The sequence below is a fragment of the Prionailurus viverrinus genome, chromosome E2 (genome assembly GCF_022837055.1).
Source record: "Prionailurus viverrinus isolate Anna chromosome E2, UM_Priviv_1.0, whole genome shotgun sequence".
In the NCBI taxonomy this organism is placed as follows: domain Eukaryota; kingdom Metazoa; phylum Chordata; class Mammalia; order Carnivora; family Felidae; genus Prionailurus; species Prionailurus viverrinus.
This window is the reverse complement of record NC_062575.1, coordinates 28,132,332-28,157,237: the sequence shown is the minus strand read 5'-3', so window position 1 is coordinate 28,157,237 and position 24,906 is coordinate 28,132,332. Positions and strand designations below refer to the sequence as shown.

General features: G+C 58.1%; 2 protein-coding genes across 12 annotated transcripts in view; one reads left to right on the top strand and one right to left on the bottom strand.

Moving 5' to 3' along the window:
• The first annotated feature begins 209 nt into the window (after positions 1-209).
• KATNB1 (katanin regulatory subunit B1) lies at positions 210-21,344 on the top strand. 3 transcript variants are annotated; one of them, XM_047835723.1, is made up of 20 exons: positions 210-356; positions 1,491-1,795; positions 6,207-6,337; positions 9,393-9,510; positions 14,702-14,802; positions 15,423-15,464; positions 16,089-16,172; positions 16,394-16,509; positions 16,934-17,005; positions 17,167-17,317; positions 17,419-17,609; positions 17,724-17,854; positions 18,266-18,316; positions 19,183-19,250; positions 19,441-19,509; positions 19,600-19,749; positions 20,034-20,110; positions 20,191-20,265; positions 20,518-20,634; positions 20,934-21,344. In XM_047835723.1, exons 2-20 carry the CDS (start codon positions 1,756-1,758, stop codon positions 21,064-21,066), a joined length of 1,917 nt encoding a protein of 638 aa, XP_047691679.1. In that variant the 5' UTR covers positions 210-356; positions 1,491-1,755; the 3' UTR covers positions 21,067-21,344. The 3 variants fall into 3 exon arrangements, with proteins under 3 accessions (XP_047691679.1, XP_047691677.1, XP_047691678.1); XM_047835721.1 differs by having other exon boundaries at positions 19,390-19,509; XM_047835722.1 differs by lacking the exon at positions 210-356 and adding an exon at positions 750-1,363 and having other exon boundaries at positions 19,390-19,509.
• A 964-nt stretch (positions 21,345-22,308) lies between these two features.
• Positions 22,309-24,906, bottom strand: part of KIFC3 (kinesin family member C3) — a 43,280-nt gene continuing 40,682 nt past the window's right edge. For 8 of the 9 annotated variants that reach the window (XM_047835711.1, XM_047835713.1, XM_047835715.1 and 5 more), the window contains 4 exons: positions 24,635-24,864; positions 24,279-24,413; positions 23,816-23,924; positions 22,309-23,014 (listed from right to left, as the gene is read on the bottom strand). In XM_047835711.1, coding sequence (XP_047691667.1) covers positions 22,989-23,014; positions 23,816-23,924; positions 24,279-24,413; positions 24,635-24,864 — 500 coding nt within the window. In that variant the 3' untranslated portion in view covers positions 22,309-22,988. Of the gene's footprint in view, positions 23,015-23,203; positions 23,233-23,815; positions 23,925-24,278; positions 24,414-24,634; positions 24,865-24,906 lie in introns of all 9 variants that reach the window. The other variant, XM_047835712.1, reaches the window with a different exon arrangement.

The window sequence follows — 24,906 nt, the reverse complement described above, 5'->3', positions numbered from 1 at the left end:
GGAAAGGGAAAGTTTGAGGTGGAGGCGGGACCAAGGAAATGACAGCCCTCATTGGTTAATTAGAAGCTGAGGGGAGGCTCTTGAATTCTCCTTCCTCGTGATTAGTCCCAATTCAGGAAAAGTGGGCGGGTACTTAGGAAAAGCGGCAGAAGCGCCTTCTTCGATTGGTCAAGCCTGGCTGGAGGTGGAGCGCTCGCGGCGGCTCATTGGTGCGGGTGGTGAGGAGGGCGGGGCTCTGAGCCGGAGGTTTTGTTGTGAGGGTCGGTTGTCAAGCAGCGGCCAATCAGGGCAGGGGATGGAGGCAAGTGGGGGTCGCGCCTGGAGAGGAGCCTCGGCCTCCGGAGCCTCAGCTGCAGGTGGAGTGGGCGAGGGGGCGAGGAGGAAAGGGGGCCTATGGGCCTTGGACCGGGCCACTCAAGGCCGGGCCGAGCCGCGCCGTGGCGGAGAGAGCTCCGGGCGGGGGGAAATTGGAGCCCGTGCCCCGCAAGCCGAGAGGAGTGGGAGGATTTGGCGAGGCCGTGGGACCAGCCCCAGCCTCGGGACGGGCGGGACTGGCGGGACGGGCTTGGGAGAAAAGCCGGGAGGCCGGAAGCGGAGCTGGGGGTCTGCAGGAGGATGGGCGGTGAATAGGGACACTGGAAGCAGGAGAGTGAATGAATGGGGGGATACTGATAGCAGAGTGGGGAGGGAAATAAAGGGGGTCTGGCGAGGCAGGGGTCAAGTTAGGGAGCCCAGGAGACAGGATATGCACGGATGGGGGACACAGGCAGCAAGGAGAAAGGGAACAAACGGCGGACTAGAGAGGCAGAACTGGGGAATCCAGGAGAGAGGGGACGGACAGGAGAGGGTTCATGGGAAAGAGGCTTGGAAGAAAAGGGTAGAAGGCTTCATGAGGTGGCCTTTTAGAGTTGAGGAGTCCTACCGACTCATGCCCAGACTGGAGACCTAGTTACCAGTCTGTCCTTGGGAATTGCCAGGGCCAGGAGTAGTTTCCTTGCCACGAACGGAGGGATTGGACCCTCGGGGCCCTCTTTGAGATTCTACCCAGAGAAGACTTAAATGCCTGTCTCTGGAGTGCCTCTCTTGGGCCCACAAGCTTAGCCTCTGACTCCACCCCCTTGCCATAGCGTCAGACACAGCAGTCATTCCCAGAGATCTGTCTGAACTGCGGACATGTGGTCTTCCCCGCCCCACTGCGGCTGCTGCACTTCAGGCGGCCAGCCTCCTGGAACAGAGCCTCCTCCCATCCCATCATCCCGGCATCTGGGAGGACCTTTTTTCCCTGGGTCCCAAGTCACCCTGTCTGAGGTGCCTCCTTCAGATTCTCAAACCCGATTGGCAGCTCCTGGCTCTGGTGGCTTTGGTGGGTGTCTCTTTGTCAAGTGGCCTTGGTGATCCAGGGAGCTGCAGCTGTAGTTCTGCAAGCCCAGAGTTTGGCGAACTCATACCAAGTGTTTTCTAACAAGCCATCGTTTCTGTCTGTGTTCCAGCCCAGGGTTGAGCTGAGATGGCTCAAGCCTGACATTCCACAATCCAGGATCCTGACGGGCACACACAGGCTGCTGCTGTGGCTGCTGTGAATGATTTAAAACCAGGAGGCAATCCGGAGCTGAGAGTCGAGGCATTCCCTCTGCCTGGATGTGTGGGAACTCCTTGCCAACTTGATTGGCGGATCCTGGGGGGGATCCACCCCCACCCCTGGAGGAAAGCACAGTCTATTTTGTGGGCAGAGCTTCAGGTGCAGCCGGTTGGAGGATGGCCACCCCCGTGGTCACCAAGACAGCCTGGAAGTTGCGTGAGTGATTTTCTCTCTTTTTTTCTTGCTCACCCCATTTATTCTGTTAGCTGCTTGTTGCTGGAGAGCCAGAACCCCAGCTTTGTCTCCTGTTCTTGGCACAGAGAGAGACTCCCAGCTTTGCAGTAAGATACACCAGGAAGCAAATCATGACTTTGGCCCTTCTTAGCTGGGTGACACTGGGCAGGTGACTTAACCTCTCTGAGGCTTAATTTCCTGTCTGTGTAGTGAGATGATCACACCTACATTCCAGAGTTGCTGTGAGACCCAAGCGAGGTGGTGAACATAAAAGCAGCTCTCAGCGCAGTTAGGCTGACAGGCGGGATTAGAGAAATGCCAAGAGGTGTTCTTGGCATTTGCAGACATCTCATGAGTCGGGGCTGCCCCCATGAGGTGGGGCATCTTGGAGCGGGGGTGGGGGTGAGAGGGGAGGCTGAGGGGTGCTGGCAAAAGGGTCTGGAATGTGACTGAGCAGCAACATCACCCACCTTCACGTTATTCTCCACTAGCAGTTCTAAACGTTTTGATCTTTGTACCTCTTTTTACTCTTAAAAATTGTTGAAGACCCTGACGGCTTTTTGTTTATGGGAGTTATCCATATTTACACGTTAGGAATTAATACCCAGACATTTTATTTTATTTTATTTTATTTTATTTTATTTTATTTTTTTCAACATTTTTTATTTATTTTTGGGACAGAGAGAGACAGAGCATGAACAGGGGAGGGGCAGAGAGAGAGGGAGACACAGAATCGGAAACAGGCTCCAGGCTCCGGGCCATCAGCCCAGAGCCCGACGCGGGGCTCGAACTCACGGACCGCGAGATCGTGACCTGGCTGAAGTCGGACGCTTAACCGACTGCGCCACCCAGGCGCCCTACCCAGACATTTTAAAACACAGGCATACACAGTCAAACATGCCATTTGTGATGATGTCATCACATGTCTTCCCCCCCAAAATCCCATGTATGCTTGTGAGCAAACGAGAGGGTAAAAGTCACGTACCATCTCGGTGTTATTCTGAAAATAGTTTTCTCTTGGATCCCTGGAAAGGATCTTGAGGATCCAAAGGTCCCTCTGACCTATAATAACTGGTTGGCATAGATTTGCTGTGCCCACACTGGTCACCTTTTGCTATGAGCTCTCCCTGAGCTGTTTTCGGAAGCTGTGCAAAGCTCCTCTGAGCTGTTTTCAGAACCTGGGCAAAGCCCTTTGCTGGATCTTAGTGTCCTCATGTGTAAAATGAGAAGTTTGGGCAGTTTCAAATTGTTCTTAGCCCTAGGGTTCTGGGAGAACCCTGTTATGGACTCCCAAGGAGAGTACAGTTTGGACAGAGTGGCTCTGTAATTTTGGGGCTTATATATTCCCTCATAGCTGGTCTTTCCTGAGCATAGAATCAGGCACTGAGGAGGCAGTCCGGAGGGGGGGTGTGGCGTGCAAAATAGATGAGGTCCCTGTGCAGCGGGGCTCAGAGCCTGGGGAGAGCAACAGGCAGGAATCAAATAACCACACCCCTCCATTTCTCCTTCTCTGATTCCAAGCTGAGACCTGTGCTTCAAGTCCATTAACTAGATAATGGTCAGGGTAGGGGAGTGCTTAGGCTGCCTAAATAGCAAGCACAAAGGCCCTGGGGCAGGAAGCTCGGTATGTTGGAAGGGCTCAAAGAAGGCTGCCGCACGGCAGTGGAGAGAGTGTGTCACATGAGGCTGTTGGGCCTTTGGGGGCACTTGTCCATGGGACCCCAGCCCTTCTGAGGCCCTGGCTTTATCTTGAAGGCAAGATCAAGCCATCAAAGTGTTCAAACAAGAGGTAATATGATCAGGCATGTCGGTTCTGCTGACAAGTTCATGTGCATAGCAGCCGTCATGAGTATAAGCTGTCTGAAGATCCAAAGCCAAATGATCCCTGCTCCTTGTGGCTTTAGAATCCAGCAAAGATCAGAAGGTGCTAGGCCAGTTTGGGTCATTGAAACCCAATTCTCTGCACCTTCCATTTAGGATGCAAATTCTCAGCACCTCTGTCAGAATGCAGTGTCCCTGGCTCTAGCTGGGATGTGGGGCCCAGGTTGTGCCAACTGAGCTTGAGAAACTGGCACAGGCCTGGGCCAGAGGGTGGAACAGCAGCCATCAGCCTGGCCTGCCAAGAGATGCTGTGAGGAATTTTATTTGTTTGCACTAAAATTCGGTACCCAGGCCTGGGCCATTGGTGGTTGCTGTCCTTCAGGCCAGAGGGAGAGTTCTTAGGCCAGTGCCCCATGCCGAAGCCTCCTCTGCCTGGTGCCCATGGTATACCTCCCTCTCCTGGTCCCCGGCTCCTCCAGGGGCTCCAATCAGGCCAGAGACCCTGGTCAGGCTGCTTAGAGGGGAGTGAGCTGAGCCCCTCTAGAAAGACCCAACCTCCACATCCTTCTTACCCCAACATCTGTGGTTCTTCGAGAGGGATGCCATGTCCCAGGACCCATCTGATCAGGCTATAGCATAAACACAGGAACCTTCTCACTGTCGTTCCCCACATTCTCCCCAGTGCTGGGCCTGGAGCAGCTGCCCAGGAAACATTTATATATGAATTAAGGGGCAGTAGTCCTGAGGCCCAGAGAGGGGTGGCAGTGTGCCCAAGAAAGCCCGGTGAGGTGGAGCCTAGCCGGAGGTTTCCCTGGGAAGGGTGAGAGCCAAGGTAGACACCCAGGCCTTTAGGTAGGTCACAAGTGGAGGGCAGTGTATGCAGGGAGTGTTTTCAGAGAAGGGGAGAAGGCCCAAGGCTTGGGAACTGAGTGCTCAGGGAGAAGGTGGGTGCTCTCTTTCTGGGTTGGGAAGTCACTAGATCCCAACAGAAGCTCTTGAACAGACAAGAGTCTGTGGCCAAAGCCCCAGAGCACCCCAGGCATCTGTCCCTACAGTGTCTAGAGGACAGAACTGCCCGTAGTTGAGATGCAGATTAGGGAGGGACTCAGCTCCCTTGAGTCCAGTGATGGGGTTCCCGAGGCCTCCGCTGACACGTGGGCCTCTGCTGGGGCTGGACTCAGCCTGTGCAGGGCTTTGGCCGGGCGGGGCCCTGAGGCGGCGCATCATCTGTGACAGTGAGCCTGGGGGTCTGGTCCTCAGGGCAGTTTTGATGACATCCCCTCTGAGCCACACTTCCTGACAAGCAGCCTTCCTGGGCCCCATTTCCCACCCGCCCTGTGGTGCGAAGCCAGTGCCACAGAGACCCCCAGGCAGGGTGGAGGCCCGAGCGCAGGAGAGCCCTCTGTGCGACGACCGCAAGCCCTTTTCCTCAGCGTCACCCAGGCCGGCCTCCCAGTTGCCTCAGGGCGTCGGCATATTGGGGGTTTCCCTATGCTGGTGTGGGGAGACCTGTCCTCTGTCCTCGTCGTTCCCAGGAGGAAGTCACTTAGGGCCTGGCTTCGAGGCCTGGGCTGCCTCTTAGCTCCTTGCTCATGTTTGTTCCCTTTGGAGCACTGATGAGACCCTCTGTGGTTTACGTCTGCTTCTCCCGCTGCAGCTTCAGCAGTCCTGGCTAGGGGCCCTCATGGCCGCCCACCGGGGCCGTACCTCCCACTCTGTCTGGTCAGCCCTCACTCCCACCCCTCACACCCGGGCCTCCCACCCCCAGGCACCCCACCCGCCTATGCCTGCCGGGGCCCCCAGTGCCCACTCTCTGTGCCTTAGCCTTGCTAACAACCACTGAGCACGGCTTAACAGAATGTTCTCAGGGAATCCTCAGCAACTCAATGAACCAAGCACTGTTATTACCTCCATTTACCAGAGGAGGAACCCAGCCCTCAGAGAGGGTAAGTGACTACTCTAAGGCCACACAGCCTACAGTAGCAGAGCTCAGACCAGAACCTGGTCCATGATTCTGAAGCTGGGGGCTGAAGCCCTGGGTGAGCTCACTTGGAGATAGCTTGTCTAGAGTTGACCTGAATGGTCCAAGTATGTTCTCCAAAGTGGGTTTATGTGTGTAGCAAGCAGCCCCAGAGAGATGCTTAGGCGGTATGTGGGTCAATATTTTTTCTTTTAATAATTGTTTTTGTTTTGTATTATAAAGTATAATGAACATATCGATCTCGTGACTTTATGAATTTTACCGCTTAATTGTCTTTATTTAGAAAGAGCTAAATACAAAAGGCAAGTCATTTTTTTAAGTTGAGCATGGTAAACATAAAAATACTATCAGTTTATATGCAGAAAAAGGAGAAAACCGTCAGGCCGGAGTGTGGAACAGGAATGCCTGAGGTTGAGAAATAGTCACTTCTGCCTCAGGTGCAAGGCCTGTCCTAGCAGCCAGGCCTCGGCTCATGGCAGGGTGTCACCAAAGGGGAGCTGTAGTGGGCAGAGCCCTCCGCCTGGGCTTCACGTGCCAGGACCAGGGGCCGCCTTCTCTGAATGCCTTTTCCTCCTGTCCTTTCTCGTGTAGAGGAGATTGTTGCCCACGCCAGCAATGTGTCCTCACTGGTACTGGGCAAAGCCTCCGGGCGGCTGCTGGCTACTGGTGGAGATGACTGCCGTGTCAACTTATGGTCCATCAACAAACCCAACTGCATCATGGTGAGCCTCGCTAGCCTGCGGGAAACAGGACAAAAGCCCAGGGAGGGGACGGGCTTGGGGAGCAGGGTGGGGTCGGGGCTTGGGGAGCAGGTGGCTTTGCAGGCTCTGTCAGGTCTAGGGCACCCGGAGGCTAGGGGGACACAGCACGACATCAGTGCCCACCTCCCCGGCCTGCAGCCATCTGCTCAAGGGAGGCCCAGGACAATCCCGATGGCTGGGACAGTAGCTAGCCCTCAGGAATGGGGAAGTCCCCTGCTGGTGGACAGAATTCCAGGGAGCCTATGTGAGAAAGCTAAAATAAGCCCATGGGCTCAAGATTGAGGTTTGCCCGCTGGCCCATCCGCCCACCTGTCAGCTGCGCTTGGAGGTTACTTTGAATCGTTCCCTGTCTCCTTCCACAAAAAAGATTTGAGGGCACCAGGTTGAAGCTGATTAGCGAGCTGGTTCTTTAATAACACTTTCTCCCAGTCACACAATGAATTCATTGCCCCAAACTGCCTCCAAAACAGGAAAACATAAAGGAGGAAAATACAAAAATAAATTATATCTATTTCCATCATCCAAAGACCACTACACGTGGTATTTTGGTCTATGCCCTTCTGGGTGCTGATACAGATACATATACAGGCATACATATACACACGTGCAAACGTGCACACATGCGCATCATAGCAATATATAACCATATATTTTTGGAGCACTATCTTATTCCTCTGTAGCCTGGAAAGATAACAATCTTTATTGTTTGCGAGCATTTTCCGGTGTCAACAAATATCCTTCCACAGCGTGATTTTTAATGACTTCCTGGTATTCCATTGTAGGGATGAGCCGGAATTAGCTTAGCCATTGCTCTGTTCCCGGCCTAAAGGTTATTTCCAGTGCTGTGGCTCTGCTCAGCTACAGAGGGGAACATCCTCATCTACCTCAATCTTTGAACAGATCTGCGATGGTTGCATTATCTGAGGGTGTGCACTTTTTAAAAAGCTTTCGAAACATATTGCCAAATTGCCCTCCAGAAATCAATTTATATTCTTGCCAGAAGAATGGGGACCTGCCCTCCCCACCCCCCCCCCCCACGACCTTGCCAGCGCAGGGTATTAACATTCTTATGATTCTTGGCCACGTGAAGATAAAGATAAGGGATAGGAAGTGATTTTTTTTTTTTTTTTTTTTTTTTTTTTAGTAGAAACTTAATCACCTCAGTATTTCTGTGAGATGCAGCCAAGAACTGAGATCCAAGCTGAATCAGGGCCAGGGTAAAGAACAGAATTGAAATTGCTTTGTTTCGCTTCACTTTATTCTTGGGATTCAAGTGTGTCCTACCCCCACCCCCAAAATGCCCAAGTAACACATACTGATTGAAAACGAATCAATAAAGACCAACCAAAATGGACGTGAGGTGACCCCATGCTCGCATCCCCCGCCAGACGGTGGGGGACCCCCTTCTTACGCTGGGGTCAGCCTGCAGGCCTCCCCCCATGTCTCCCCTGCTTACACACTGCATACCAGGCCTCTCAGCTCCTCACCCCCACCACCTTCTTGCTCACCTTCGGATTCAGGCCCATGCTACGCCCCCTGTAGATGGTCCACTTTTACCTATTTGTGTGTTTCTGAGTATGTGTGAGCTTCGTATAGTTCAGTATCCAAATGATCCAGGGTAAGCAGTGAAAGGTCTTCTTTCCTCCCCCGATTCCCACTTTCTTCCCTACGGACCACCACAGCACAGTTTCTGATTAGTTTATATCCTTCCGGAATTTTCCCCCTTCTTTTTTTTGTTTTTGTTTTTGTTTTTGTTTTTTTAATATACAGACAGTATTCTGTATACACCGTTCACCTTTTCTCACCTGAAGTGTCATGAAGATGAGTCTTTATTATAATTCGGACGGTTCCCTCATTCATTTTTATGGCCAAGTAATAAGTTTTCTGTTGCATGGAGGACCACAGCTTAGCTGACCAATTTCCTCCGATGGGCACTTATATGGCTTCTAGTCTTTTGTGTAAAAGATTCGCTGCGGTGAACGACCTTGTGTCTATTTTGTTGCCATGTATTTGAGCGTGTGCAGAGGAGGCCCCCAGAGGTAGGGTTGTGGCATGCAGGGAATGTGCATTTCTAAGTGTGGACACATTTTGCCCACTGGCCCCCCATGGAGTTTCTACTCATTTATACTCCTACTGGTGACGTCTGTGAGTCACACAGGCTGCTTGTGACTGTCTGGCCTTTGGGTAGTTCTGCTGGGGAGCAGTTTCCCCTGCCATCTCCGCCCCTCCCTCGGAACATCGTCTTAGCAAACAATGTGCCTCGAGGTGGTCAGTGCTGGGCGGGGAGTGACAGATGCCATGGACTTCACATTCCAGCCTTCTCTCCAGAAAGCTGGAAATGCCAGCACCTCCCACCCCTCTAAGGGGCTGGGCTGGGACCTGGCTTAGCCCTGCCCCAGCCCTGCCCCAGCCCTGCCCCAGCCCTGCCCCGCTTTGGCCTGCGCTGAGTTGGATGAGAGTTTTTAACAGTAGAGTCACTGCCAAGCTCTCTGGGTTCCACCAGCCCCTGCCTGGGAGTGTGGCCGGGTTTTCCGCCAGGGGCAACCCCCGGGGATCCAGGCATTCCAGAGGGGTGAGGTGTGTGCCATTGACCAGCCGGGCCTCGGTTCTGTCAGGGTTTCTCCTCCTGAGGAGCATGGCCGGGCAGAGTGGGAATGGAAGCAGAGCCTAGGTGGAAGCAGAGCTTAGTGGTTTGGACTCAGGGCTTCAGGGTCAGCGGCTCCCCTGTAAGGGGCCCAGGGCCATTTGGGCAAACGATGTCCTCATCTGGGGCACACTGGGCAGCGGGAGGGGTTTGGAGCGTGACCGGGCTCTGGCTCCCTTTGGGTCCTGGAGGCCGAGGCCCAGAGAAGTGGCTGCCCAGCCTGCGTGCAGGAGAGCCTCGGTGTGGCTCCGTGGAGCACAGCCTCCCTGCTGAGCCACCTCTTGCTGATGCCCTTCCTGGGGAGCCAGAAACTGGGGCAGCAGCGGGGCCTTCTCCACACAGTGCCCTGAAGCTGCTACCCTCTCTCCACAGAGCCTGACAGGTCACACGTCCCCAGTGGAGAGCGTCCGCCTCAACACCCCGGAGGAGCTCATTGTGGCCGGCTCCCAGTCGGGCTCCATCCGCGTCTGGGACCTAGAAGCTGCCAAAAGTAGGCATCTGTGCTTTCTTTCCCCACATGTACGCCTGCAGTCGTGTTGTCTCAGGCTCTGCTATGAGCTGTTTCCTCCGGGAAGCCTGTCCTGACTGTGTTGGGTGCTTCCCTCCTGGAAACCTGACCATACCGGGTGGCGACTGCCCGCCCCCGTGAGCCCGGCAGCAGCGACGTCACTGCTGCCTCTGGGTGCTGGCGCCCAGGAGGTGCCCAGGAGATGTCCCGGACACCTGTGGATGGGCGAGTGGGTGTCGGTGTGGATCCAGAACCTGGGAGAACATCAGGGGCTACGCGAGACACATGAACAAGTGTGGGGGCCCGTCGGGAGAACCGGGGTGCGTGCGCCGTGACGTGGGGGCGCCGCCTCTCAGCTCTGGGCAACCATTGCCTGCAGGAATGGGGCCTAGGGCGGGTAGGTCTTCTGTCTCCTTGTGCTGTTTGTTTGAACTTGGTTTTCATCTTTATAGAAGTTGTACAGAGCTTAAAAAGCCAAATGCCGGCCATTCTCCAAATAATCATGACGGAAATGAGAAGTCACCTCACTCCTTCCCATCCTCCAGGGGCCTCAACCTTCTGTCCTTCTGCCTCGTGTCTCGCTACCTCCGCTTTTCTGAGAACATGGTATCGCGGCAACTCCCGTCCCTTCTGTCCGTCTCTTGCTGCCTTCCTCCCACGGAAGTCAAGGAGTTAGCTCTGTGACGGGAGCCTGGCTGCGCCAGAGTCCACATTTGCCATCTTCCTTGGTTTTCTGCCTCTTTTCGCTGGAGCACGTTCTTTCATAGCTCACGGAGAGAGGGTGCGTGACGGGTTCAGTTTTAGAGACCATCCACGGCTGAAAATGACTTTATTCTACCCTCATCCTTGTTTATTTATTTTTTAGAGTTTGTAGAACTCTAGATTGGAAATAGTTTTCCCTCAGAATTTTGAAGGTGCGGCGACATCGCATGTTAGGCTCCTGTTTGGTTGCTGTTGGGAGACGCGTGCAGTTTCCTGGGTCCCGTATCTGCTCGCAGGCACTTTGTCCCGGTGTCCTGAGGTTTTGCAGTGGTGACCCTTGGTCCTATACTGAATCCTTGCTGGGATCTTTCAGTGTGTAAACTTGCGCCTTTGCTTCCGGGCCACGTGGGGCGTCTTGCCTTCCCTCAAAGGGGGGGCTGCCACATGGCAGCCTGGGCCCAGTGTTGCCAGCCGTACAGACTTTTTATTTATTTAGCCTTTTTTTTTTTTTAACGTTTATTCATTTTTTTTGAGACAGAGAGAGACAGAGCATGAATGGGGGAAAGTCAGAGAGAGAGGGAGACACAGAATCTGAAAAGGCCTCAGGCTCTGAGCTGTCAGCACAGAGCCCAACACGGGGCTCGAACTCACAGACCGTGAGATCATGACCTGAGCCGAAGTCAGACGCTTAACCGACTGAGCCACCCAGGCGCCCCGCCGTACAGATTTTTTAAAGAGAAGCTGAGAATCTGGAACTTTCAGTGGAATCCCCCCGTTTCTGAACGTTGACAGCTAGTTCAGTATTTTTGCAGAACACTATGCAGGCCAACAGTGAGAGGTCCAAGTAAAACCTGTTTGCTCGCTGCTTTTTGCCAGTGCCAGGAGGCCCTCCGGTACCTGAAGGACGGGAGAGGAAACTGGCGGGGGTCTTGCTGAGGTTGCTTTTTCCAGAAGAGAGCCCCCTTGCCTGGTTGAGACCCAGAAGTCTTTCTGGGCCTCTCCTGCGGTGTGTGCTCTACCTCTGCTGTAGGACAGCAGCTGTCAGCCACGCATGCCCAGTGGCCAGGTTCTCTGTGCTCAAGAATAGCGGTATTCTTATGTAGATGGTCCTCAAGAGAGATGTCGCCCCTGGGCCTTTTGGGTGATGCTTGCCCGCCTGGTGATGGGCTGCATGTGCAAGACAAAGCCCCTGAGATAACAAACCGGGGGCTGCGAGCTTAGTGTCTTGGCTGTGCCTTCCTGCTGCCCAGCCACACGCGGGAGCCAGGCAGGGCATGCTGTGCTTGGGTGTTGCTGGACTCCGGGGCCCGGGGAGGAGCAAGCTCCGGCTGGCTGGGCTCCAGCTGAGAAAGCAGAACGGCTCGGGCAGAAGGCAGTGTGCCTGGGAAGTCTCTACCTGGATCGGAATCCCAGTGGACAGCACCGGCCATTCACCATCCACTGAGGAGCAAGGGACGAAAGGGAGGAGCCAAGGGTGCCACGCTTTCTCAGCTGTGACTACTTCACACGAGGGAAATGTGAGGAGCTGGAGGCAGGCAAAGAATGAAGACCGAGACCCGTGGGATTCCCCAGCCCTGGGCTCTCAGTGTTTGCTACTCTACAGGGAGCTCATTACAAACACATGGCCCAGACCTCACTCCCGGAGAACCCGATTCAGTAGTGGCGTGGGCCCAAATCTGGCTTTCAGTATGCTTCCAGATGATTCTGATGCAGAGCCAGGTCGGCAGGGCCCCCTCATTTGACACATGGGCGAAGTGGGGCCCAAGGAGGGCCCCCATAAAGACTCCGTGGCTGGGATGGCAGAACCCGGGACTCAAATCCTGGCATCAAGACTCCCATCCTAGTGCCCTTCACCCTGCCACTCGGGGGGTTCGATGCTGGGACGGAAACCTGCCGTCCGCAGCCTTGGCGGGTAGAGCTAAGACCTCAGGCCGACCTCCACCCCTCCCATCACAGCTTAAGTGAAAACAACGGGCCAGTTGGCATCCCAGGTGCACAGGGGCTTCTAAAAGGGCTGCCTGACTGTCACGTGGGTTGCCTCGAAAGGCAGCCCATCACTGGAGGGTTTAGGCAGAGGTCGAACGGCTACTCAGCTAGGACGCCTTGGAGGTCCTCACACCGGGCAGACGGATCCAGGACGCCCCTCCACTCTGCGACTCTGGGATCCTGTGACCGAGCCCTGCAGTAGCAGGACTTCCAGGGGCCCTCCCGGGACAGAAGAGCAAGGGCAGAAGTCACGCCAGAAGAATGTGGTCCTGCCTGCTTTCCACAGCGCAGCCAGAGGGCAAGGGTGGGTCAGCCCAGCCATCCCACAGGAAGGTAGCCTGCGTTTCGCGAATCTGGCCCACACAGGGGTGGAACCGGCCACATCCTCTCGGGGCAGGGCTGGAGTTTGGAAGCCTTGCCGTGGGGTGCAAAGCAAGTGGGCTGGGAGGTTGGGCGTGGCCTGGAGCAGGGGCTAGCACACGTCTGTACCCTCCGGCCCCGGATTTGGCCAGCAAAACAGCCCCTGAGCCCCCCGTGGCATGTGACGGCTCCGGAGAGTGGGGAGAGGCGGCCGCTCAGGTTTTGGTGGTTGAATTAGATAGGCAACAGATGTCAACAGATGTGTGCCTCGTCACACTCTGGAGGAGCTAAAAATGGGTCGGTCCCAGCTTGGCGCCTGACAGGGCCTGCTGCAGAGTGGCAGCGAGTAGGATGGGTGGATGTGGTGGGCGGGGGGCAGAGGGCTGCACTTTGACTTCAAGGCAGATAAAGACCGGAGCAGCTCATTTGATCCTGCCCTTAGGTGCACCTGGCTCCGTGTTAGGAGCCATAGACAAATGAGCGCCCTTGACGCAGGTAAAGGGTCACGTGGTGAAGTATGCTTCTCAGGACGCCGATGCCTGCTTTAAATTCTGGCTCTGCGCCCTGCTGACCGGCCTCGGGCAGGCTGCTTCACCCTCTGAGCCTTAGGTCCTCGCCCACCTCCTGTTGGTGTTTGGGGGCGGTGCTAATGTGCTGATGTCATTCAGGCTGTTCTCCACACACCAGAAGTGCTCAGCAGATGTCCTGGGGACGAGGGAAGCGCCCAAATGGTCATGGGCACTGAGGAGTCATCACTGGTGCCAGAAGACACAGAACCAGGATATGTGCTCTGAGGCCGGAGGACGGGCAAAGGTTCCATTGGGGGGACAGAGGAAGCAGCTTTCGTGCAGAAAGGAATTACAGGAATAACTGTAGCTGGCATCATCGAGCACTTACTGCGTGCAGGCCCGTGCTAAGCACCTTATGTCTACTTTCTTAACTCTGATCATGACCATTACGAGGCTCAGATGGGGGTAAGGGATTGCCCAGGGTCACGTGGCAAGCAAGGAGCAGAGCCAGACTGCTCCCTTTTCTGTCTGGCTCCGAGTCCTGCATCTGGACCTTGAGGGAAGGAGGCAATCATACACTAGACTTTGTTTAATTGACCTAGTACTTGGAGCTCAACTCTCTTGTCCCTAAAGCATTATGTTTGGTCTGCTTGAACACCTCCAGTGGAGAACTCACTACCTCACAAGGCAACTGTTTCACCTTGGCTCAACCTAAGGATGGCTGGATTCCACACCCCTTGGCCCCTACACTTATGGGATGATCAGTTTCATTCAGGTGGTGAAATTATAAATCTTTTAACAAGCAAGACACTTGAGGCCAGAGACAAGAAGCAAATCTGAGTCGTGCCCGAAATACTCTGAGATAGAAGCACAAGGTTTGCCTGAGGGTCGGGCTGGGCCTGGCCACCGAGCTGCCTGCAAATGCTTGACGGATGGGAGCCGAGGTTCCCCAGGGCAGCAGTCATGTCCTCCTTGTGTTCTCAGTTCACATGGCACCCGTCCCATCCTCACAGCCACCCTCCAGATCCCTTGGGCATGGGGCCGGTGTAAGGACCACGGCCACTCCAGGCATGCCCTCCAACTGCCCTCGTTGGGGCCTTTGCCCCCTTTTTCCCTCCGCCTGATATCCTCCCTCATCCTCCTCCACCCACTGATGTCCTATTCAAATACCACCTCCTCCAAAAAGCCTTCCTGGATTTCTCTCTTCAACCAAGCAGCTTTTCCCCCAGCATGGACCTCTCCTGCACCCCTCTTCTGCCTCAGCTGTGGCGGGGGGGCCCAGGAGAGCATAAGTGAACCGAGTGCAATCGTTGTCTGGCTCTGCTGACTCTAGGGCAGCGTCCTTGTGAGCACACACTGGGACGAGCCTAGGGGCGTGAGCTACATTTCCTGGGGGTTTAGGTAATGACAGAAGTGGCTTCATCTATCAGGAGGAAAATAGGAAAATCAGTCAGCGTGGTAGGACCCTGGTTGATCTGTCTCCCTATTTTTAAAATCGCTGTTTGGGTTTGCTGTGTGGTTACCATGGAGGCACACACACAAGTGAACGTGGCAGCCCTTCCCCCACTGGGTGTCTCGCTCGCCTCATGCCCCGTCTCTGCTCTCTTCCTGGACAGTTCTTCGCACACTTATGGGACACAAAGCCAACATCTGCAGCCTGGATTTCCACCCGTACGGCGAGTTCGTAGCCTCAGGTTCCCAGGACACGAACATCAAGGTGCGACACTGTTCTGTGCCCCGTGTCTCCCGCTGGGCCAGCAGTGGGCCCTGGGCTGTGTGTCGTACCTGAGGACGACACAGGTAGCTTTTGGCTCTGTGGGGGGTGCGTCTTCCCTCTGGTAGTGTCTGCACCTTCCAAGGAAGAGGGATGTGGAAACATTTGCCAGACATTCTCAGAATGCCCAGCTTTGGGGCACCTGGGTGGCTTGGGCAGCTGAGCATCCGACTTTGGCTCAGGTCATGATCTCATGGTTCGTGGGTCTGAGCCCCACGTTGGGCTCACTGATGTCAGCATAGAGCCTGCTTCGGATCCTCTGTCCCCTCTGTCCCCGTGCCCCTCCTACTAGCTCTCTCTCTCTCTCTCTCAAAAAGAAATAAAAATTAAAATGTAAGATTTTCAGCAAAGAAAAAAAAAAAAACACCTCACCTTTAGTGAACAGTTTCCAGAACCCTGTCGTTTTGGGGTATAATGACCTGGGGGTGCCTAGAACCCCTCTCTGCTCATGGCCGCACACCGCCCTCTGAGCTGGGCACCAGGACTGAGCTTGGCCCCTTGAGGCCAAGCCCACCTTGGTAATGACCTGTCCTGACTCTGCCCCTCTGCTCTTCTCCCCACAGCTCTGGGACATCAGGAGGAAAGGTTGTGTCTTCCGATACAGGGTAAGGAGGGCGCCCTTTGTCGGTCATTCTGCAAGCACCATGCAGGCGTGGAGCATGGGGTAGTGCCCAGACCCTGGCATGGGGGGTGGGGTGGGGGCGGAATTCTGTCCCATATGGGTGACGATGTGGGAAATGAGGGTCCAAGTGAGAAACGTGAATCTAGAGCGGAGCAGGAGTGCTGTGGGCGGTCCACCTGGGTCCCCCGCTTTCCATGACTCCTCCCAGAGCCGTATTTACCAAACTGTGCTCCCTACTCTGGCTTTGTAGGCAGATGACAGGTGTCATTAGGTGAAAAGCATTCCTGTTCATATGGGTTTGGAAGCACCGAGTTTAGTAAGTAATTTTGGACATTTTTAGACCCTTGACATTAAGAGGGGACACGTACCTCTGCAAAAAGAGGCATGAGATATGTTGCTTTCCAAACTAATATGAATGACCGATAAATCTGGATTTCCTGGAGCATCCTGCAGGACCGGGAGTCCTGAGTGCATGAGAAGTGTCCCTCTGTGACACCCTCCGTGACCCCTCCCTCACAGGCCTGCTCATCAAGGGCGGGGTGGTGAGGAGGAAGGCCCGTTGGGCCTAGGCCCCTACAGTGAGCTCGGCGCTCTGTCCTCTCCTCAGGGACACAGCCAGGCTGTGCGGTGTCTGCGGTTCAGCCCCGACGGGAAGTGGTTGGCATCGGCCGCAGATGACCACACAGTGAAGGTAGCTCCTGGCCTGACCTGGGCCCGGGGCGGGCTGAGGTCTGCTGATCACACTCGGCCTGGGTCCTCTGCCATCCCCCCCACCCCCAGTCGGGCTCCAATATCCCAAGCCTGTCAAGAGCGGAAGGCGGCTCATGGATAAAGAGCCGGGGCGGGAATAGAGGGAGAGCGGGCAGACGAGGTCCCAGGCCGGGTCCCGACCTCCCTCCCGCCCTGCCCCAGCTCTGGGATCTGACTGCTGGCAAGATGATGTCCGAGTTTCCTGGTCACACGGGGCCTGTCAACGTGGTGGAGTTTCACCCCAATGAGTACCTCCTGGCTTCTGGCAGCTCTGACAGGTGAGGAGCAAGGCCTGTGACCCATGACTGCCACTTCTCATCTCTGTCCTCTGTGTGTGTCTCTCTGTCCCAGTCCATCTTTGTCCCGAGGTGTCCTATGCCGGTGATGCTCTGTAGACCGAACTGACTTCCGGCCGTGCCAGGGTGGGGTCCTGGTCCCATCTCACCCCCAGCCCTGGTTCCCGGGCCCCAGCGTCCTGGGCCGTCATGGCGTGTCCAGATCTAAAGCCCATGCTCACCTCCCACCTGCCACGGCTCCTCGCCTGCCTGTGTAGGGTCAACCCCTGGCCCTAGGCCTTGCTCTTGGTGGCCACAACCCAGAGGGACGGGCGTCTGCAGAGAAGCGGGCTTTCCAGGCCCCGGGCCCGCATGCAGGCTGGCACGGGGCCGCCGGCTCCCCGGCACAGCCTGGCTGCCTTTGCAGGACCATCCGGTTCTGGGATCTGGAGAAGTTCCAGGTGGTGAGCTGCATCGAAGGAGAGCCAGGGCCTGTCAGGTGCGCAGGCAGCTGGGTGGCGGGTCTGGGCCCTCCTCCGGGGCCATGGGATGTGGGTATGGGTGGGCCTTTCCCGTCCCCGCTTCTGCTCCCTCTGTCCGGGGCTCCCCACAGCCTTCCTGGACTTGTTGGGACCCACGGCCCACTCTCGCCTGGCCCAGGAGCGTCCTCTTCAACCCCGACGGCTGCTGCCTGTACAGTGGCTGCCAGGACTCTCTGCGCGTCTATGGCTGGGAGCCCGAGCGCTGTTTTGACGTGGTCCTGGTCAGCTGGGGCAAGGTGGCTGACCTGGCTGTCTGCAACGACCAGCTGGTGAGAGAGCCACCCACCGCCTCCCCCTCAGGCCCTCACGTCCCCCCCCAGCCCTGCTGGGGTCCTGCCCTCCCGTACCCCAGCTCTGCCACTTCCTGCAGATAGGTGTGGCCTTCTCCCAGAGCAACGTCTCCTCTTATGTGGTGGACCTGACGCGGGTCACCAGGACAGGCACCGTGGCCCAGGACCTTGTGCAGGACAGCCGGCCCCTGGCGCAACAGTCAGCCCACCCTAGTGCCCCGCTTCGGCGCATCTATGAGCGGCCCAGCACGGCCTGCAGCAAGCCGCAGAGGTAGGGTGCTCAGGCCCCAGAGGGCTCAGGAGGCGGGCCGGCACTGAGAAGGCTTTGGGGGACCGGCCCCAGCTGGCCGGGCCGGCCTCCTATCGGCTCGGCCCCGCCCCACAGGGTGAAGCAGAACTCGGAGAGCGAGCGCCGTAGCCCTAGCAGCGAGGATGACCGGGACGAGCGGGAGTCTCGGGCCGAGATCCAGAACGCCGAGGAGTACAACGAGATCTTCCAGCCCAAGAACAGCATCAGTGAGGCCCGCCCCCCGGCCCCTGCCCAGCCCGGGGCCCCCATCTGTGCATGGAGGCCAACGGTGCTTTATGGGGGACGGTGTGGATGTCGCTGTGCTTCCGAGGCTTGATTCCCAGCTTACACCTGGAACCCAGGCTCTGTCCCAGGTCTTCAAGGCCCCAGCAGAGGCCCCGCAGTCACTCATTGCCCCAGCCCATCCCGAGCAAGGGAAGGCCCCATAGGGGCATATAGATGGGAGGGCGCAGGCCTGGGGTTTCCTGGGACCAGGAACGGGGTCACAGGTCTGCAGCTGTGTGTGCACCTGGGGACCACCTTCTATCCCCTGTGTCCCAGGCCAGCCCGGCTCTGAGGGCTCAGGCAGGAGCCCCAGGCTGGCCATTATCAGTCCCCAGCCCTCCTTGCCTCTGCAGGTCGGACACCACCCCGAAGAAGTGAGCCCTTCCCGGCACCCCCCGAGGACGGTGAGTCGGGCGGCGGAGCTTGGCCTCCCAGGGTCACCAGCTCCCCAGGCCTCATCTGCCATGGCACCATCTCCAGTTTCTCTGGGCTCACCCAAAAGCACCTGCTGTGCGCCGGCCCCCTGCTAGGCCCTGGTGATGGAGCATGAGCAAGGCGGGCAGGTGCTCCCCCCAAGAGCCCACACCCTAGGGAGGAGGACAGACGGCAGACAGGCAGCCACACTGCTAGGTCTGCGGATGGGACGTGCTGTGGAGGCAGGGGTGTGGTGTGCTGAGAGAGGGCCCCTGTGGGCCGGTGGAGAAGAGAGAGCCAGGAAAAGCAGCAGGTGGGAGGGAGGTGGGAGGGGGGCGGGTCTTGGGGTCTGGGAGCCGGAGGCCAGCCCCCACATCCCTCCCCTCCTCCACCTGGCTTCCTCTTCAAGGGGCCATCTCATCATTCGCCCTCAAGGTGGTATTTCCTGTGCTTCCCACTCACCATCTACTCACTGCATGTCCCCACCCCCACCCCCACCCCCACTCCATTCCCAGTGAGGTGACAGGATGGCCACTCCTGGGAGCTCCCTGGGTCCCATCCACACACCGTACTTGATGCCTGCTTTCTGCCAGACTTGTGGTGGAGTGGGTGGAAAGGGAGGGGACAGGTCTGACCCCCACCCTCAGGCCTTCCCAGGAGCCTCCACACCTAACCCTCCCCCCCACCCCCATCCCACCCCCCCACTGCTGATGTCTCCTTCCTCAGCTGCCCCACTGGTTCCTGCCCATCTCCCCCAGTTAACAGGCGCCACCCAGAGGTCCACCACAAGGCCTGCCTTCTTCCCGCCCGTCCCTCTGGCCTGACCTGACCCAGAGACCTTTCTCTTTTCCTCCAGACACGGCCACAGCCAAGGAGGCGGCAAAGCCCAGCCCACCCATGGACTCGCAGTTCCCGGTGCCAAATGTATGTCTAGGTGTAGAGGGCGCAGTGTGGGGCTGGGAGAGGGGCCGAGGTCCCCAGCGAAGGTCGGGGCCTCCCGTGCCGGGGTGGGCAGACAGGGAGGCCTCAGGCTGGCTACGCGCTGAGCTCTGGACCCTACCAGCTCGAGGTCCTGCCCCGGCCCCCGGTCGTCACTCCCACTCCTACACCCAAGGCCGAGCCTGCCATCATCCCTGCCACCCGGAATGAGCCCATTGGGCTGAAGGCCTCTGACTTCCTGCCCGTGAGTGGGGGTCCAACCTGAGGGCGGGAAGGAGGCCCACGGGCGAGGGCGGAGCTTCACCACCAGCACATGGGCACCCGTCCCACACAGGCCGTGAAGATCCCCCAGCAGGCGGAGCTGGTCGACGAGGACGCCATGTCGCAGATCCGCAAAGGCCACGACACCATGTGCGTGGTACTCACCAGCCGCCACAAGAACCTGGACACCGTGCGGGCCGTGTGGACCACGGGTGACATCAAGGCAAGCACCACCTTTCCCCTAGGCGTTGGGCTGGCCAAGAAGAAGGCTGCGCAAGGTGGGGCAGAGGGGCTGGGTGGCCCCTGTCACCACACTGGCTGACTTCATGTCCCATTCTGCCACCATCGTCATCACAAGCTGCCATTTGTTGAACACCTCTTGTGGGCCTCACGGTCATCACTTTAGGTGCAGTCTTGTTAACACCCCACGACAAAGTCCATCACACCACACCCAGGCAGGGGCCGCTGTGTCCCCGGTCCCCTCTGACAGGTGCTCTCTTTACACAGACGTCGGTGGACTCAGCCGTGGCTATCAATGACCTGTCGGTGGTAGTGGACCTCCTCAACATTGTCAACCAGAAAGCGTAAGTCGCTGTGGTGGACGGGGCTGGCGGAGCGGGCCGGGCCCGGTGCTAAGGGCCCACGTCCCCCGCCCTCTCCCCAGCTCCCTGTGGAAGCTGGACCTGTGCACCACGGTCTTGCCTCAGATCGAGAAGCTTCTGCAGAGCAAGTACGAGAGGTAGGCGTGGGGAAGCCACAACTGCCTCACGTCAGGGATGGGAGGGGCAAGAGGCTCCTTCGGGGACGACGGGAAGGACCCCAGGGCTGGTGCCCGTGTGAAGCGGCTTTGCAGCTCTACCGTCCCCGCCAAGTCGGGAGAGGCTGCGCTGAGAACAAGCCTGTGCTGTCCCTGTTCCTCCGTCTACCCCTCTTTGTGGACCTTGCTCTCTGTTTATCTTTCTGTGGTTCCATCATTCATCTGCCTCTGAAGCTATGTCCAGACTGGCTGCACCTCCCTGAAGCTGATCCTGCAGCGGTTTCTGCCCCTGATCACTGACATCCTGGCGGCCCCGCCATCTGTGGGTGTGGACATCAGCCGGGAGGAGAGGTGAGGGGCCCAGCCGTGTGTCGGCATTGGGATGTCGGGGTCCACGGGCCTGGGGGCCCAGCCTGCTCAGCGATGGCCTTGCTATAGGCAGCCTATAGAGGAGGTTGTGCCTGGAACAGTGGCTCGGCCGTGTTACCCCCGTGGGATGGGGGTGGCTGCAGACCGGGCTCCGTGGCCTGCTCTGCCCTGAGCCCGGGCGTGGCCTGGATGAGTCCTGCGTCCTGGCCTGCCTCCAAGAGGAGGGCGGGAGTGGTCTGACAGAGGCCCTGGCACTTCAAGCGCTACCTCTCTGCCCACAGGCTACACAAGTGCCGGCTCTGCTACAAGCAGCTGAAGAGCATCAGTGGCCTCGTCAAGAGCAAGTCGGCTCTGAGTGGCCGCCACGGCAGTGCCTTCCGCGAGCTGCACCTACTCATGGCCAGTTTGGACTGAGGAGCTCTTGGGTCTGGCCTCAGCCCCCACTCCTGTTCCCTGTGCACTCCTGGGCCCGTGAGCCTCTGCCTGGCCTCTGTTGCAGCCCTGCGGCCATCCTGGAGGTGGTGGCGCTGGCCCACTGGCCACCTGCACAGCCCTGAGCTCTCAGACAACTTCTCCCCAGCAGTGGCTGCCCAGCTTTGCCAACTCCCGCTTCTTGGGGCAGCAGAGAGCGCCCTGGGGCTGCTGCTGTAATTTATAAGGTGGATTTTATTAAATTTGTAACTATTCCCTGGTTTGTTTGCCTGGAGGGGCATTCTCTGGCCACGTGGCGCTCTCAGGCCCAGGGCTGCCTGCCTGGCCGCTCCCCCTCCCGGAGGCATTGCACCAGGCAGAGTGGCCAGCAGGGGGCAGCAGAGTGCCAGGCCTGCAGGAAGGGGCAAGTTCAAACCTATGGTGGGGGGGGGGCAGCAGCTCCCCCCTTTCATGGCTCAGGGAAACAGGCGAGGGGTCGCCCCCCACCGGCCCATCCCTTTGTCTCAGCCACACTCCCAGCTGTCCTGTGGGTGCCTCCAGGGCCAGCCGACAGCTGTAAACTTCAGGGTGCCAGGACCCCAGCCTCACAGGTTGGTCGCCACAGAGCCCACCTCCCTCCCCAAACCACTCCCCCTTCTCTGAGAGGCCTCCAGGGACAGGACTGGAAGGGCAGCTGCCCTGTCCTCCAATGAGGGCTCTGAACTGTGTTCACTCCCTGCAGGATCCCCCAGCACTGATCCCTTGTGCTCCTTGGCAGCAGCTGGTAGATTTGCCCCAGTTGGAGAGGGGGCCCCACTGAGCCCCTGTGCAGTCCCCCTCGAGGCCAAGACCAGGTACAGGCTGACAACCCCCACGGCGGGGGGTGGGAGTTGGGAGTTACTGAGCTTGTGGTTGGGGTCCGGTAGCACTGGGAGGAGGCTGGCACCCACCTACAGCTGGTCCACTTAAGGGGCAAGGCCAGGACCGAGGGGAGCCAGGCTAGCCCAGCCCTACCGGCTGTGGCTCTCAAGCCTTTGAAGAGCCATCGCTTCCCATCTTCTAGGATGGAGGCAATAACGTGTGGCTGGGCCAGTTGTGACAAGGGTGGCCAGGGGGCACTGGACCTACTCGGTCATGGCCTTCGGGAGAGGCCAGGAGGGCTGTGGGTGACCAGCTAGCAGTGTGGAGCCAAAGGCTCATCCCCATAATCTGACCAGGGCCTCAAGAGACCAACTGAGACCACACTTGTGTAAAAAGGTTTTTATTTTAAGTAAAAATGGCTAAGCTTCCAAAAGTTCTTAAATAGGATTTCAAAGGGGGGGAAGATGTCAAGAGGCCAGTGAGCAAGGAGAGAGCCTGGTACCAGGCAGATGAGGGGAGCAGCAGAATCCCCGCCCACTGGCCTCCTGCCAGCCATAAATATAGGCCGGCCCTCGGCGGGGAGGGCCGTGCCCCTATGTACACCTAGAACACTATGTACATGTCCAGCACAGGGCCCGCGTGCGGCCAGGGCTGCCCCAGGGTGCCCACCAAACTGCCCGGGTGTCATGGTTCCTGTGCTCCCCGGGGCTCCTCAGCGCACCCACTAGAGACGGGGCCTGGCAGGCAGGGGAGAGTCAGACCAGGCTGGGTGAGAGGACCACCTTCCCGCATACTCCTGCCCTCCCCGTGAGGGCCCCCTGATGGCCCGGGCCTGCCAGGCAGAGTGGGCCATCCCTACTCTTCCGGCCTGTGCCACTTGAACCCACAGCCACGGACGAGAGACACCATTTCCTTCTGAGCATGTTTCTCATCTCTGAGTGGAGACGGGGTGGAAGAGGTGCCTCCACCCTGGCCTTTGCCTCCTAGGCTCCCAGTGCTACAGCAGGAGCGGGCCAGCAAGGCCTCACGACCCAGTCCCTGGTGTGGTAGGGTGGACACGTCCATCACACAGGCACCGGCCTTGACTTCCCTGCAGGAGGGGGAGGAGGGGTTCATCAGCCTCTGTGCATAAGGGCAGGAGGGAGCCAGGCAGAAGCGCACAAACAGCAGGCAGCAGGACGGACCCAGCCCTGAGCAGCCATCTCCCCGGCACAGCCCTGCAACCCAAGATGGCCAGGCAGGTGGGCAGGTAGGCCCGGGCCACTGGCCCCACACTCACCTGGAGACTCTGCAGCCCCAGCCGTCAGGCTGAAATCAAAGCAACAGGCGTCTCACTGGTGGGCTTGCCTTGGGCCAGGACTCCCCAGGATCCTGCTGCCCCTACCTCTTTGCACTGTAGCACCTGCCAGGCCCTTCTGTGAGTGGGGCCAGGCAGGGGGCTGGAGCTCTGCATTCCAGTCCTACGGCCGGGCTCACTCCTCACCCGGGACACGGGCTGGTCCCTGCCCCCCACCCTCCCTAGGAGCCAAGGCCCAAAACAGGGGGTTCCTGGCCTGCTTTGGAAGGTGTGTATTGCTGGAGCCCTGCCTGGGAGAACTGGGTCCTGGGCCTCAAGTCAGTAGCCCCGCTAGGAGCCCGAAGGGCTGCTTCCTCCTTACACTATTCCCTCTCCAGGGAGCCTGTGATTTCCCATCTGTGAAATGGATCTAGCACAGTCTGCCCTGACTACTTCCCAGGGCTAGAAAAGGTGGCAAAACAGGTTCTGGATGGGTTTTATAAACTTAACCAAAAAAGGAAAACAAAAAGTCCATTCAGGCAAGGGCAGTCCAGTGGCTATCCGCCCGTAGGGGAGGCTCACCCACCCACCCTGGCCCACTCCCTAAAGGCTCACCCAAGGGCTGCAGCTTCCTCCGGATGGAGCCTGGGCGGCTGGTGGTCCCGGAGCTGGGGGCTGAGTGTGCTCGTGCCGAGGGCTGTGGGGTCTGGCAAGCCGGCTCCCACTGTGGGCAGGGGTGAGCAGGTGGGCGGGGGCCGTGGTCCTGGCTCCCCGCCTCCACCGTGCTCAGTTAGTGCAAGAATTACATGAGATAATACATGTAAAGAAGAAAATGAGTTATAACTGAGCACCTGTGTGCCAACCTGCAACCCGCCCCTCCCCCCCCCCCCCCCGGCAACCAGCTGGGGACCTCCCCAGGTTATCTCTGAGGTCAAGGCGAAATATTCAGACCAAGACTCCCAGGTTCAAGTTCTAGGTCCACCCCCTTCTGGCATCTTCCCCTCTCCTGCCGCTCTAGGCCATCTCCCATCCCAGATCCTCCTTCCTGCCCAAGATGGGCCCGTGGCAGTCACCATACCTCCAAGTGCTCCTGGCTGGACCAGGACCCGAGCTCTGCCCTGCGGGACCCAGGGCCCAGCTCCACAGAGCGCACCCTCTCTGCAAACTTCAGGGAATATAGCGTCTCGCTGGTGTTCTTCTCCACGGGGGACACCTAGGGGACACGAGAGCTCACTCTCCACCCAGGCCAACAGGCCTCCCTGACAGAACTGGAGGGGGCAGCATGCTCACTGACTGAAGCTGCAGAGGACGAGGGTGGCCCTTCCCTGCACAGCCTGATGTACGGGGGCCACAGGGGGAGGGGGTCCCTGGTCATGGTGCTGGCCAAGCCCGACACACGAAGGGCCACCGTGTCTGGCCAGCTGAGGCCCTCACCTGCACCACCATGAGGGTCTTGCTGTCTCCACTGAGCGAGTCCTGCAGCAGGTAGGTGAGTTTGGAGTTGCGGAAGGGCACGTGGCCCTGGCGGGAGCGCAGGGCGGCGATGACGTCCCCCAGGGCTGACAGCGACTTGTTGATGTGCTGCGCCTCCCGCAGGCGGCTGCCCTCAGCCCCTGACTTGCCCACACGTTCCGAGCCGGCCAGGTCCACCAGGTTCAGCTTCCCTGTGGGGAGGGTGCCGGGCAGGTCGAGGCCGCCCCAATGGG

What these genes read in the sequence shown, in the direction of transcription:
- KATNB1 (XM_047835721.1), top strand. Translation starts at nt 1,756, where the DNA reads ATGGCCACCCCCGTGGTCACCAAGACAGCCTGGAAGTTGC. An exon ending in GGACCTAGAAGCTGCCAAAA is followed by an intron (nt 9,511 to 14,701) that starts GTAGGCATCTGT and finishes CTTCCTGGACAG; the next exon opens with TTCTTCGCACACTTATGGGA. An exon ending in CGCAGTTCCCGGTGCCAAAT is followed by an intron (nt 19,251 to 19,389) that starts GTATGTCTAGGT and finishes GGACCCTACCAG; the next exon opens with CTCGAGGTCCTGCCCCGGCC.